This window comes from Limulus polyphemus, unplaced genomic scaffold (genome assembly GCF_000517525.1).
Source record: "Limulus polyphemus unplaced genomic scaffold, Limulus_polyphemus-2.1.2 Scaffold1152, whole genome shotgun sequence".
Classification (NCBI taxonomy): domain Eukaryota; kingdom Metazoa; phylum Arthropoda; class Merostomata; order Xiphosura; family Limulidae; genus Limulus; species Limulus polyphemus.
Window position 1 is genome coordinate 204,468 of NW_013666762.1, and position 15,951 is coordinate 220,418.

The 15,951-nt window shown below is 33.4% G+C and overlaps 1 protein-coding gene across 1 annotated transcript in view; it reads right to left on the reverse strand.

The window, feature by feature from the left end:
* The window catches only part of LOC106462369 (aristaless-related homeobox protein-like), a 15,154-nt gene extending 4,763 nt beyond the window's left edge, over positions 1–10,391 (reverse strand). The window contains exon 1 of the mRNA XM_013922286.2: positions 9,969–10,391. Coding sequence (XP_013777740.1) covers positions 9,969–10,391 — 423 coding nt within the window. The remainder of the gene's footprint in view (positions 1–9,968) is intronic.
* Between the last annotated feature and the right edge of the window lie 5,560 nt (positions 10,392–15,951).

Sequence of the window (15,951 nt, forward strand, 5' to 3'; positions counted from 1 at the left end):
GGGGGCGTTATAAAGTTACGGTCAATCCCACTATTCGTTGGTAAAAGAGTAGCCCAAGAGTTGGCGGTGGTTGGTGATGACTAGCTGCCTTCCCTCTAGTCTTACACTGCTAAATTAGGGACGGCTAGCGCAGATAGCCATCGTGTAGCTTTGCGCGAAATTCAAAACAAACAAAAACAAACATCGTTCTAAAAGAACAGAAAGTTCCCGTTGTCCGCTTCTCGTCGTAACAATAGCAACAGTAATATAAAATAAATTCTATATTGAAGCTAGAGTCTTGGTTGTCTCCTGCCGACAGCTGTGTTTTAGACTGATTACAACAGCCTTCAATAAGATTGGACCGTCACACTGAGTCAACTGGATGAAGTGTTCTACCAGAAACCACTGTTTTTCCCATCCCTGATCCTATAACTACGGTTGCGTGTATTCCTAATTGATCACAAAATTGTTCTAATCTTCAACAAGCAGCACGTTGGGGGGGGGGGGGGGCTGACAGCGGGATGCAAAGCCGTCAATTGTGAAGTACGGAGGTGGATATTGTCAAGAGTTGGAAATGAATTTTCACCCCTTCTAGATCGACTCTTTCCCAAACTATTCAACCTGATCTGAAGTGTTAACACAGAGATTTTATAACATAAAAATACAATATTATTTAATTATGAATGCATTACAATGTTTGCATTGAAAACATAAAATTCTAATAATAACAATAATGAGGTTAAAATCATGTGACGCGCTGCAACACACTGACCAATTCTTAATGGATTTTTGAAAATTTAATTCTAAAAAATTATTACATGATAATTATATACATAGAATGTTTAATCATTTCGCGTTTCATACATTTAAAGTAACTGAAAGTTTCAAGTTGAAACTAGACTAGTATTGTTTATAATTACTTATACATTTTACAAGTTCATTCTTATTAAAAAGTCGAGCTAAGCAATAATATATCAAAAATATTAAAATAAAATCAAATATTGTAAAATGAATTTATCTAATTCCAACTTGAATACATCTTCCGATAATGAGTTCCCTTTAGGATACTATTGCACATACAAACACCAAAAACGAAACGCTTCAGTCCTTATAAGGAATTTATAAACTCTATCAAGCAACTAAAATTATGTCTAGAAATATGTATGATTTTCCTCTGATCAAGCTGTGGATAATACTGACTGTTTTCTTTCCTCTGATTAAGTTGTGGATAGCACTGACCGTTTTCTTTCCTTGATTAAGCTGTGGATAATACTGACTGTTTTCTTCCTTGATTAAGCTGTGGATAATACTGACTGTTTTTTCTTTCTTCTGATTAAGCTGTGGATAGTACTGAACGTTTTTCTTTCCTCTGATTAAGTTGTGGATAGTACTGACCGTTTTTCTTTCCTCGGATTAAATTGTGGATAGTACTGATCGTTTTTCTTTCCTTGGATTAAATTGTGGATAGTACTGACCGTTTTTCTTTCCTCTGATTAAGCTGTGGATAGTACTGACTGTTTTTCTTTCCTCTGATTAAGCTGTGGATAGTACTGACTGTTTTTCTTTCCTCGGATTAAGCTGTGGATAATATTGACTGTTTTTTCTTTCCTCTGATTAAGCTGTGGATAGTACTGAACGTTTTTCTTTCCTCTGATTAAGTTGTGGATAGTACTGACTGTTTTTCTTTCCTCTGATTAAGCTGTGGATAATACTGACCGTTTTTCTTTCCTCTGATTAAGCTGTGGATAATACTGACCGTTTTTCTTTCCTCTGATTAAGCTGTGGATAATACTGACCGTTTTTCTTTCCTCTGATTAAGCTGTGGTAATACTGACTGTTTTTTCTTTCCTCTGATTGAGCTGTGGATAGTACTGACTGTTTTTTTCTTTCCTCTGATTAAGCTGTGGATAGTATTGACCGTTTTTCTTTCCTTTGATTAAGCTGTGGATAATACTGACTGTTTTTCTTTCCTTTGATTAAGCTGTGGATAATACTGACTGTTTTTCTTTCCTCTGATCATGCTTCTCAGTGGCTCAGTGTTAAGTCTGGGGACTTGTAAAGCTAAAAATGGGTTTCGATACCGATGGTGGAGAGAGCACAGATAGCCCAGTGTGTAGCTTTATACTTAACAATAAACAAGCAAACCTTCTGGTTTTCAGTTCTATATTAGGGATGGCTATGCCTAAATACTAGAGGTATCGGACTCGGTTATATGTCGCGTAAGGTGCCATTAAGATAAAAAATATTAAAATATATAAATATTTACAGTCGCTTGCATTGTCATAGTTATAATAGTTACATACATACCAATTTTCAACACAGGGTTCGTTTGAGTAACAAATTGTGACCCTTTCAGTGTTTCCTCAGTTTGAATTACGTCATCAGTTGTAAAGCAAGGGTCTGAAAGACCTTGAGGCAAGATTTTCTGTGGGTTGTCCCTCCCTGTTCTCCCACAATCACGCTCGTTCAATAATATTTACTGATGTAGCTAATTTGATATATACAAACAAAGAGCACTGAGACGCAACCGTTCTTCATATTTTAATACGTAAACATCACATTTACTAAATTCTAACACAGAATCACCAAACCTTCTGTTTTAAATTCATAAATCGCTCATCACACGTAGTGGTAATTCGACTGGATTTTATCTTTAGGATCAATATTTATTAAACAAACTTTCAACGCTTCTCTTAAAAACTGATTTGTCTCCAGAAGTGTACGCCCCCCCCCCCCACTGGCACAGCGGTATGTCTGCGGACTTACAACGCTAGAAACCGGGTTTCGATACCCGTGGTGGGCAGAGCACAGATAGCCCTTTGTACAAACAAGTGTACAATATTATTGATAAAAGTTATGATAAATGCTCTTCAATCGTTTACATTTTTTAAATTACACTGCCTCCCACTACTGTCGTAGCAATATATTTTATTATTTATCGTTTATTATTTTGGTATACATTATGCTCACGTGCGCTCACTATAGTACTTCGTATTATCGCGTATCAGCTATAACCGGAAGACAGCTTCCTAAGTTGAGTCGAAATCTTGCTGAATAAAAACAGGATTTTTTAAAACTTTCTGTCAAATATCACCGTATCATGTTCTTTATTATTATAATAATTATTAACTAATTTTCGGATCGACATTCTGTCGCTTGTATGTCTGTCCCTTTGGGTAGTTGCCCCAACTACTCTTACACTCGTGTACGTTCTTTATTTATAGTTTTTATCGCGTGCTCATTGGTATCTGTATAGTGCGAAATATATATTGCTTGCTATTTGAGAATACAGCGCTCTAACTCTGTTACATACGACCTCTTCCCGTTGCTCAGCGGTGAGCTTATGAAGTTAACAATCTGGACTTGATACCTGTGGTGGGCACAGCCCAAATAACCCACTATGTAGCTTTGTGCTTAACAACAACAATTAATCAAAGGCCATTTTCTAGAAGAAATAATCAACTTCTGGTAATATTAAGTAAGAGCTTCATAAGACATGTGATATATGAGTTTATAAGTTATTTTTCTCATGAAATAAATACAACCATGTTCAGAATAGACAGGGTCAAATAATATATTTTGTTATTTTTACATATAATTTTCAAATAAATCGTACATTGAAGCAAATCATAATACTTCTTAATAAGTCAATCACATATGGTATGTTAAATGTGTTCAACAGACGCCAGTTTTTTGAGTTGATTTGAACTTTTGCCCATGCCAAGCATTTCAAAGTCTTTGAAACATTTTGTTCATATTTTTAGTGTCAGATTTTACTGTAACACATAAACATGCTAAACGTTGCTAGTTTTTTGACACATTTTGTATATTCAAAGGCTTGTCAAACAATTCGTACGTGTCAAATGTTTGTACATGTACATGTCAGGCGTCTCTGATTTTATCTGACAACTTTTGCATATCAAGTTTCTCAAGTTTTGTGAAATACTTTGTACATGTCAAGATTCTCAACTTTTATGAAACAAAGTGCAAGCAATACGATCCAAGTTTTTTTAACCCTTTGAACAGGCGAAAGTACCCAGTTGTTTAAAACAATGTGCAGGTCAAATGACCCAAGGTGTTTTTTTAATCCTTTGTAAAGGTTAAGATTCCCAAGACTTTTTTGAAATATGTCGTAGTTGCTAAATGTTTAAAGTTTTCTGCGTCTCAAATACTTGGAAACACTTTATAATTGTGAAGCGATCTAATATTTTTGGAACATTTTGAATCATTACTGTTACACCGATATTTTAGAAATTAGGGACACTGAATCGTACGATATATGGTAAGCGTCCCATTTACGTAAAAATTCGCTTCGGACCTAAGGGAGAACTGCAAAAGTGACTGTCAAATCTCACTATTAATCCTTCAAATTGGAGTAGCCCGCCTGAAAAATTGTCGGTAGGTGCTGTTGACTAGCTGTCTTTCCTCTAGTCAATTAGTTTAAAACTAGGGACAACTATGCGTAGGTAGCCCTTGCGTGGCTTTCCTTAAAACTCTTAAATAAACAAACCGTTAGAAACTACAGATATTTAAATCTTCTTTGACATTCAGAGCAAAAAAATAGATAGAAAACCAGACAAAGGACAGCACTATTTATATTTCGTTTTCAAAGTAATGTAATAATATAAATATAACTATCATCAATAGCACTGATAATTATAATGATATATTGTTTCAGAATAGTCTGAAAATAATCTCATCATCTATGGTAATTATATATATTATTATGTATTAATAACATTGGACACTGTTAATTAAAAGTGATGATTGTTTATTAATAGCGTACTATTGTCTGCTTTGTTGAAGTGACTGACGTTTCGCTTATGTAAATACACGTATCCAGTAATGTATGTGCATGTGTTTAGTCGCACTTTTTTCCGACAAAGTACTTATTAATACCATATGGCGAGTGGCTAGCATCAGATAGCGTCGTCTCAACACACAAGGGAATGTGACTGTAGGGTAAGAAAAACACACGATGTTAAATTCTATGTCTGTTTCAAATTTCCAATACATTAATTATGTATATTTATTTCATATAGCAACGCCGACATTATAACATGTATAGTCAATAACCTTATAGACACATGCAGTAAGCAAAGAAATGTGAGTGCATGTTTGGGCTAACTAAAGTAATTAGTATATTTGTGATATAAAAAAGGTACTGTTTGAATTCTTGCATGTCCGTTGCAGTGCCTCAAAATAAGGCTTAGCTCAAATTGAAAAGTAATTAAATCTATCTGTTATCTTTCTTTATCTTATTCACTTTTATAACGTGATTCAATATAAAAATGGAGCGAAACGACACTTTACGAACACTGTTTTATAGTACACCAAGAAGTAACAAATCAGGCAGAAGAAGGATCCATTTCATCTCTTCAAGTAATAATCCAAAAAATACCCCTACAAACAGGTAGAATCATTAAGCCTTTAATTAATAATATAAAGGATATCCAACAAAACACTTGAAATAAAATACTTAAGCATAATATGGTCCAAGATACAGTAATTCAGACTGTTAAATTCATAGAATATCCATTAATTGGATATCTATGATACATATCTAATCAGACAGGTACTCATTGATTTTTTAATTAATAATCCAAACGATATTCAACAAGGCACTTTAATTCAGATAAAATACTTAAATATAAAATAGTCCAAGACCCAGCAGTTCAGACGGTTATATTCAGAGAATATCCACTGAATGACTATCTATGATATATACCCAACCAGACAGGCAGATTCATCCCATTTTACAGCAATAAAGAGGTACTCAGCTAGACAACTAGACTTAAATAAGATTTATTACGTAAACCCCTAAGAGATAGTTTCAAACAGGAAGATTCAGACTAAACTTTTAAGTAATATTCTGAAGGATATCCATTCGAATAAGGAAATTCAGACTAAACTTTTAAGTGATATTATGAGGGATATTCATTCGAATAAGGAAATTCAGACTAATCTTTAAGTAATATTCTGAATGATATCCATTCGAATAAGGAAATTCAGACTAAACTTTTAAGTGATATTATGAGGGATATTCATTCGAATAAGGAAATTCAGACTAAACTTTTAAGTGATATTCTGAAGGATATTCATTCGAATAAGGAAATTCAGACTAAACTTTTAAGTAATATTCTGAATGATATCCATTCGAATAATGAAATTCAGACTAAACTTTTAAGTGAAATTCTGAATGATATCCATTCGAATAAGGAAATTCAGACTAAACCTTTAAATGATATTATGAGGGATATTCATTCGAAAAGGGAGATTCAGATTCTTCCCTGCTTAAACAATTATATATTTGAATATTGTTTAGGAATTTTTTAGAATACGTTCTTAAGTAGTACTCCAAGAGACATATGTCCAGGCAAGTAGAATCAGATTAAAATTTAAGAACTCTAAGATACATTGTTTCTAGGTGGGTAATTTAGATAAATTTGGTTCCAAGCACAAGTAAACTCATATAAACAGGTTCGAGATTTCGGGTCGTGGGATGTAAATATCAGAGAGAGAGTCAAAATATGTTTTATTTGTATTTTCCCCACTGAAATACAACAAAAATGTGCTTATTTCGCTTTTTTGTGATCATCGTCAAAGAGCTTTGATTGTGAAAAATTCCACATGTGGTTGATGATGTCAATTGTTCATTATACAAGTCCAAAAGCCAGTGATTTAAGTTGATAACTTGTCATTTGTTTAGTTGGCTTGGCCTAGTGTTAGCGTGTCGGGCTGTTCATCAATAGATCTTAGGTTCGAGCCGCAATATGCTGTTAAACACATTCTACAATTTCATCTGTTGAGTCGTTACAACTGTGACAGTTAAATCAGTTACTAGCTGTGTAAGTGGAGAGTGTTAATGACTGATTGCCGTTCCTCTAGCCAGTAGTTTTAACTTAGAAATTGCCATATCTGAACTTCGGGATTTCTGATATTCCTGCTTAATCCTCGTGTCGCTTAAGGTGCCGTTCTGATTGAAAACACCAAATATCAAACAAGTTCCCTATTGTTACTAAGTTACTTGTGAATGACCATTTGAGACATTGTTAGCACATACCACAATTAAGTTAATCTAAAAATCATTCAGAATACACACTAAAGTGTTTACGCATGTATGAATCCTTACCTGTAAGTATTTATTTAAAGTATCTATAATATATTTTAAAAAAGTATTAATTGTATTAAAAACTTCTTTTAAGTTTGATAATTCAAAATATCTCACTATTATTATAAAATAATAAAATTAGTTTTTAACAAAATAAAATCGCTTGGGTCATCTGGATCTCATTGTAGTAATTAAGGTTTAATTCGGTTTCAGACCTAGACTATGGTTTAGAAACTAATGAATTAAAAAGTGTCTTTTTTATGTGTAATCTTATTTTAATTACCTGTTTATAGTTAGTTGATAGGTTAACAGTCTTAATTTAATGAAGTGTCGTACGGCATTATTGATTGTCAGTTGAAAGGCTAACGATCTGAGTTTAATGAAGTGTCATATTAAAATGTTGAATGACTAGTTGGAAAGATAACGGTCTGAGTTTAATGAAGTGTCATGACACATTGTTGAATGACTAGTTGATAGGATAACGGTCTGAGTTTAATGAAGTGTCATGACACATTGTTGAATGGCTAGTTGATAGGATAACGGTCTGAGTTTAATGAAGTGTCATAACACACTGTTGAATGGCTAGTTGATAGGATAACAGTCTGAGTTGAATGAAGTGTCATGACACATTGTTGAATGGCTAGTTGATAGGATAACGGTCTGAGTTTAATGAAGTGTCATGACACATTGTTGAATGGCTAGTTGATAGGATAACAGTCTGAGTTGAATAAAGTGTCATAACACATTGTTGAATGGCTAGTTGATAGAATAACGGTCTGAGTTTAATGAAGTGTCATGACACATTGTTGAATGGCTAGTTGATAGGATAACGGTCTGAGTTTAATGGCGTACTTGGCATAGCTTTTCTTTGAGTTTTGAGTTCCTTAAACACATTCAATGACGTATAATGTGAACATGAAATTTCTCTTTCACTGCCCATATGTTAACCAGATTTAACCCCTCACCTCTCCATTTTCTTATGCTTATTAACTAATTTATCTGTACTCCCTAGCGGATAGTCTTCCCTTTTCCACATGGTCTTGTCTTTGTTATTTACTTGTCTTCAAATTCCACACATTTAAACACCTCATGGCATCCTTGTGGTCCCACAAGTCGTATTTGAGTATGGTCAAATTGTTCCTCCAACAATATGTTAAACAGTTAGTGGATGGTACTGAATAAACTAAAATGTCCTCAAATCCCAAACATGCTCATATTTATTATCAATGCTTGAAAAATTCAGTACCTGTATTTTTATCATCCTAGTAATCTTAAAACTAGCTAGATCCTTACTTCTGTTGTTGCTAAACGTTTACTTGTACTTACTCAAAGAGCAATGAGCCTTAAATACGTTTTTTTCTGCTACATTCTGTTATCAAGATTTTAGGTTTTGAAAAAAAAACATATATTACAATATTTTCTACGATTACAGATAAATCGTCAAACTAAGCGTCAGAGATTTATTTTGACAACTATAATTTTGTAAAAAAAAGGCCAAAATAGAAAAGTTGCTAACTAAGTCTGGTTTTAATGTCACACATTTTTGGTCAGCTCAAACACAATCCGTAAAATACAAGAAGGAAATTAGGCTAAGATTAATAAGTAACTTTAAATGAGATATATGAGGTACACGTGTTAGTTAATATAGTTTAGAAAATCAAAACTGGCTATATAATTATTTTTGATAACATTTTGACCAAATTCGATTAATCACTAAAGGAACGATGTAAAAGTAAACTATGAAATACATATCTGTACTTCAAAATAAAACAAAAAGTCCTAAACGAAAAATAAATTAAAGTTTTCATGCCTGAGTACTATTTCACCTCTTGAAACCGCTGTCTGCAGGTCAGTTTGCGTGAAAAATTTTAAATGTATTTTTTTGTTTTTGAAGTAAATCATTTAAGAACGATATCCACCACCCAAATGTTTCTTATATAAGAATCAACTGCACTGTGCTTCTAAATAAACTGTAGCAGTGACATCACCTTTTCTTTAAGTTATTTTGTTGGTTTTGAATTTTGCTCAGTTACACGAGGGCTATCTGCGCTAGCCGTCCCTATATTAACAGTGTAAGACTAGAGGGAAGGCAACTAGTCATCACCACCCACCGCCAACTCTTGGGTTACTCTTTTACCAACGATTAGTGGGATTGACCGTCACGTTATAACGCCCCAGGTCTTCTGTTTTAGAGAATGTAAATACAAATTGAAAATATTATGAATGTACACTGATGTCCGAGATTAAAGTTTGTACCTTATTCTAATACATTATATTTTGGCATCCATGAAATTGTTAATGAGTTCAGTATATTGCTACGCTGAAATAATTTGATTTATCCTGATATCTCAAATTTTACATAATATTATGAAAGAACTGACTGAGTGTTTTTCTATGCTGAAATCTTCTAATTTGTCCCAATGTCTCAACTTAAATGTTATACGAGTTTGTGAAAGAACTAACTGAGTATGCTGCTACGCTGAAATAATTGTATTCGAGTTATCAGTACAAGGTAACTGATTTCAGTTTAGATATCAAAACAAATTATATGATTCGTAAGGTCAATAATGATTTGGGCACATAGCAACGCAGGTATTTTTTTCGAAAGTAATTCTAACAATACAGTCTGATTTTTAACGTGTGTTAGTGTTAGCGACATCTTGGTTATTTCGTTCAAAAGAATACGACCGTGTTTCCTTATAATTAAAATAAAAGGATACTTATAATTGTATTTATCAACCTGAAATGAGCTCACTACACCTAAATACGCTTGAAATAACATAACTTTGTATATTTCATATTATCAAGCTCTGTATTCTCTAAACATTCATGATCCTTAGTTTAATATTCTGAATATCATAGAAATATAAATATTTACCTGAACACGTGCTTCACTGAGATCCAAGCGCATGGCCAACTCCTCGCGGGTAAAGACGTCAGGATATTGAGTTTTTTCAAAAGCACGCTCCAACTGGTGGAGCTGAAAGGTTGTGAAAGTTGTCCTGCTCCTCCGAATCTTCCGAGGCTTATCAGAGTACAGGTCTTCATCATTGGACCCTCCCTCGCTGTCCGGTCTACCTCCTGATCGGTCCATGTCTGTGGAAGAAGCTGAAGTCTCAGGGAAAGTAGAACTGGTCGTAATGGCATGGGATTCTCCTGAAGAATTCGAAACGGTGTAGACTTCCTCTTTCTGGTCATCTTGAGGGACCGTTTGGGATCTGGGTGAACTACAGCTCGTTGTGACGTTCAGAAACTTCTCTTTACCAGTGTAAGAGTGTCTTGAAAATAATTTTGTCTTCATCACTGCTTAGGGTTTGAAAACCTTCCTTAACTGTTAAATACATTAAAAACTAGTTTTACTACACGCTATAGGTTCAATAAGGGAAGGTCCACACATTTCTCAAGTTTCCTGTGTTATTATAGTTTACTAAGCTACGGGTGAGAAATCCAAACATTGTTCTTATAAGTGTTCTTTACAGTGCGATCACCAGTTACAAGCAAGTGGAGTTGAGTCTAATTTTACTATTGCTTAAAGAAAGTGAAAACACTGACTATACCGACGGTATTATCTAAAATATGATGGACTAACTTTTCCTTCCTGTGATAGCAAAGTTGAGAGTATCACACCGTTCTATGCTATTTCTTTTTTCTTTTCGTTTTAAGTTACAACTGAACTCGAGCGGATTTCGAACACATGTTCACATCTCCTCAATACTAACTGCTTTAGTTATGTGGTTTCTAAGGCCTCAAATCTCAATAATAATGCCATTAATTTTATCGAAATCCGTTCCGTCTCGCTATTATTTTCCTTTAGAAAAACTTACACATCTAATGAGTATACACATGCATAATAATTTGTACAAATATTGAATAGTCTTAAAGCCCCAGTAAATGAGGATTTTGACATCATCAAACGGAATATATGTATATATGACACTGGTGATAAAATATTACATCGTCAAAAACGTATAACTAGGCATCATCTACATTACAAGTATTTTGTTCATCGGGTATGATCTTCGTGCAATAAACAGATCCTGCAAGTTTTAAAAGGCTGTCGTATAAATACGTTTATTTGTCTTGTTTTAGAACTTAGTGGTCCAGTTTATTAATATTTATTTTACATTCCTACTGAACAATTAACATAATTTCACATTTTCTGTAGACCTAAAGTTTGTTTGTTTGTAGTTAAGTACAAAGCTATGCAATGGGCTATCTGTGTTATGCTCGCCAAGGGTATTGAAACCTAGTTTTTAGCATTATAAGCCTTCAGACTTACCGCTGTGCCACTAGGGGGCGTAGGTCTACAGAAAACATTTATCTTCGTTTTTTGTGTAGTCGGGTATGGCCTAGTGGTTAGCGTGCCCGGACTGTGAATCAATGAATTCATGGTTCGCGTCCCGTTTGTACAAAAAACGCGCTCCGAATTTTGGAGCCGTGAGTGCGCTGGGGGTCTCAGTCCCCTCGTTTGGTAAACACTTCCTTAAATTGTACCCTGCCTTGTGAACCTCATAAACAGAGAGAAACAACAGTAAGGAAAAATTCTAAGGGAATTTTTATGAACAGCCAATACTTTAATGTAGCGAATGAAAGTACACGTTTCCTTCGTTTAGTCAGATATTTTCTAATCATAGCTAGAAAAAGCTTTCAGTAAGGCTTAATAAAACAAAAATACAGAAATTACATTCTGTTAGCATGTGAATCTGAAGGCCCGTGGTTCGTATCCCGTTGCTGCAAAATTTAGTTCCACTCTTTGCGGCTAAGGGTGCGTTATAAGAGTAACGGTCAAATTTTACATTTCGATTAGAATAGCTTAAAAGTTGGCGGTGGACGGACATGCCTAGCTGCCTTGCCTCCGGTCAATCTGTTCAAAATTAGAGATGGCCTGCGTACGTGGCCTTTGTGTAGCTTCGTGCTAATATTCGAAACAAACAAACAAACGTAAAGTGCTTGTGAAAAGGGAGGTAAAATTAAAAATAATCAAACATGGCTATGTAATATTTCCAGTACATGATTAGTGGCACTTCAGTGGCTCAGAATGTCGGTTTACTAGAGTTTATAGGCACGTTCTAAAGAAAAATATGTTAAAGTACAATTCCTGAAAGTGTGATATTGGACAGTAATGATATAGTAGGTAGTGTTCAACTGAGCTCGGAATTTCGGTACTTTCCAAATGGACAAATTCACGGCTGTGAATAAATCATTCATTTAATTTTTCTGTCTTAACCCATCTATAAACAAGCATGAAAATATTCACTATACAAAAATTGATGTTTTTTTGCCTTATTCGTAAATTATTTTGATCTATTCAGTTTTTCATATACTTTTAATACAATTTGTATAGCTATACAGTTTTAATTAATTTTTACCAATAAGTGTCTTATTAGCCCCCGAGGAGATGAAATTTGGACTGGTTTGGTTTGTTTTGAATTTCACTCAAAGCTACTCGATAGCTATCTGTGCTAGCCGTTCCTAATTTTGAACATATAGACTAGAGGAAAGGTAGTTAGTCAGAAGCACCCACCGCCAAAACTCTTGGGCTACCGTTTTATCATCGAATAATGAGATTGACCGTCACATTGTAACGCCTCCACGGCTGAATAGGCGAGGACGAACTTTGAAAAGCAAAATAATAGACCTGGAATGTCTAACAACAGTAATATATTTTTTTCTTGTGTCTAATCTAAGTTGGTTAGGGTGCTCGACTCGTAATCTCCGGGTCGCGGGTTCGAATCCCCGTCCTACCAAACATGCTCGCCCTTTCAGCCGTGGGGGCGTTATAACGTGACGGTCAATCCCACTATTCGTTGGTAAAAAGAGTAACCCAAGAGTTGGTGGTGGGTAGTTATAACTAGCTGCCTTATCTCTAGTCTTACACTGTTAATGTAGGGACGGTTAGCGCAGATAGCCCTCGTGTAACTTTGAGCGAAATTCGTAACAAACAAACAATTTTAGTTTTATTATCCATCAATTTTTGTTTTCACGTGCTTTGTATATTGCTAGACAGCTGATAAAGACGATAAATTTAGAGTTTATTTCACCCAAAAATTTTAATCTGAAAAAAATAATAAATAAATATATATATGCTATAGGTAAAGAGGAGGGGGGATTGAAACTGTATGTTTCTGTGTATTAATTATTGCAGCAATATAGTGTAGAACTATAAGAGTTGAATCCACCCTAACATTATGTTTTAGCTGACTAATTACTGTAATATTCAGGTATCCTATAATGTCAAGTCACGAGTGCATGACCTGTAAGAATAGGTAAAAAAAGCTCATGTCCTAGCCTAAAAGTTTTAAAAACCAGTAAAAGGAAAATAACTAATCATATTAATATTAGAATTGGACTTTATTCCTCAGTCAAATATTGAATTCGAAATATTCCAAGCACATGTGAATATATCAATGTGGTTATGCTTTGAGAGAATGGACAAAAAATGTATTATATTTGGAGTATTCCAAGCATCTGTGAATATATCAACATGATTTTGAGAAAATGGTATACAAAGTATCATATTTGGGGTATTCCAAGCATCTGTGAATAATATCAATATTATTTCGTTCTGAGAAAATGGTGTTAAATGTATTATATTTGGGTTATTCCAAGCATCTGTGAATAATATCAATATTATTTCGTTCTGAGAAAATGGTGTTAAATGTATTATATTTGGGTTATTCCAAGCATCTGTGAATAATATTAGTATGATTTCGTTCTGAGAAAATGGTGTTAAATGTATTATATTTGGGTTATTCCAAGCATCTGTGAATAATATCAATATGATTTCGTTCTGAGAAAATGGTGTTAAATGTATTATATTTGGGGTATTCCAAGCATCTGTGAATCATATCAAAGTGATTACTTTCTGAGAGAAAGTTTTAAATGGAAGAGTTTATATCCTATCTATAGTGAATCTTTGGTTATGTCTAATAAAATAAAAGCATGACACGTAATTCATAACAAAGAATTGTGACACTATTTCCAATCTCATGCAAAAACATCTATTAAGACACTGTTAAACTTCCGATAAAACTGAATTCATATGATAAATATTCCGTACAATAATAAGATTGTGTTACATCAGGGCAGTATACAGTGTAGTGGGTTGTAGTTCTTAGGAACTGCGTCTTTCATATATCACGGGAAATGAAATAATTTTGAGATATAAACAATCCATCGGGAAGTATATTTGGAGAAAATCAGATTGATATTGGATAGTAAAAAGTTTATAAATTGAACTTAGAAGTTTTATTTTGTTTTTCGTGCACTGAAAATATTTAAACATTTATTTCTAAAGATATTTTTTCAAATCGTTTTTAACCAGTTATGTGCAAAACAAAGCAGAATTCAAGAAAAAGTCGACAACATTCATGCAAGCAAATGAAACTGAATCACTTTATTAAAATTTCACGTGTGACGTTAACAAATTAAGAATTGATGAGATCGTGTCTTGTATCCTAAACCTTATATATGGGGAAACTCGTCTTCTACAATATGAATTCCCAAATCAATAGAGAAATATCGACAGATAAACAGACTCGATATATATATATATGTGAATCATAGAAGTTTATGAAGGACACACAAATATGATATGGCTGTGATATAAAATACTTTTATTGTATTTCAATATTTGTATTTCTATGATTTTATTATTATAATACGGTATGTGTATGGTTAAACTTAAATCAGATTTTTTATTTTAAATTAAGCCAACGCAATGGAAGAGCTTAACAAATAATACATATAGTTAATGACAAAGTACACGAAAAGCCTATATGTCATTAAAATAAAGACATACATAAATTTATTTATGTCCTTGCATACTTTAGGCTGATAAAGATGAATGCTCATTTACTAATTAATGATTTTGGCTTAAGCTTGAAAGCTTTTATTTTTCCATAAGCCTAATAGTTAGTAATCTTAGTTTCTGCTCATTATTTCTATTTCCAATCCTTGACTTAAAAAATTACTTATTTATTTCATTCTTCTTTAATTGAACATTATTTTGTAGTTTATCTTAAAAGCTTTTATTTGATGCAAGAGCATTACAAATACATATTGTTTAAAATGTATACTGATTATTACTCCGTAATTCGTACCAACAATTAATACATTATTACTCCATACGTCGTACTGACAATTAACACATTATTACTCCATAAGTCGTACTGACAATTAATACATTATTACTCCATAAGTCGTACTGACAATTAACACATTATTACTCCATAAGTAGTACTGACAATTAACACATTACTCCATAAGTCGTACTAACAATTAATACATTATTACTCCATAAGTCGTATTGCCAATTAACACATTATCACTCCATAAGTCGTACTGACAATTAATACATTATTACTCCATAATTCGTACCAACAAGTAATACATTATTACTCCATAAGTAATACTAGCAATTAATACATTATTACTCCATACGTCGTACTAACAATTAATACATTTTTCATCACTAAATACTTTAATTTGAAAAAAATGTCGCAGTTTTATTGAAATTAGAAAAGATTAAGTCTACTGCGAACAAGTCCCATATGTTATTAATCTACTTTCTATTCGTAAGTTTTATTTTTGTGTAGACAAGGTACTTATCAGAATTAAAATCTAAAATACCGTATTTTGACTCTGCAAAGCAAAATAGTAAATTCCGTTCCTTACAAAACAATACGTCATGATTATATAACGAGGTTTTTAATTTAGGTTCTGTGTATAATGTGTAGAGAAGGTAAAAAAGTAAACGTTGAAAATGTAATGAAAACTATTGATAAATAATTCGTAGTTCCCTATTATTTCCTTCCAACTTATTAAATAAATCGCACGCAATCAGGAGATAGACTTACCGA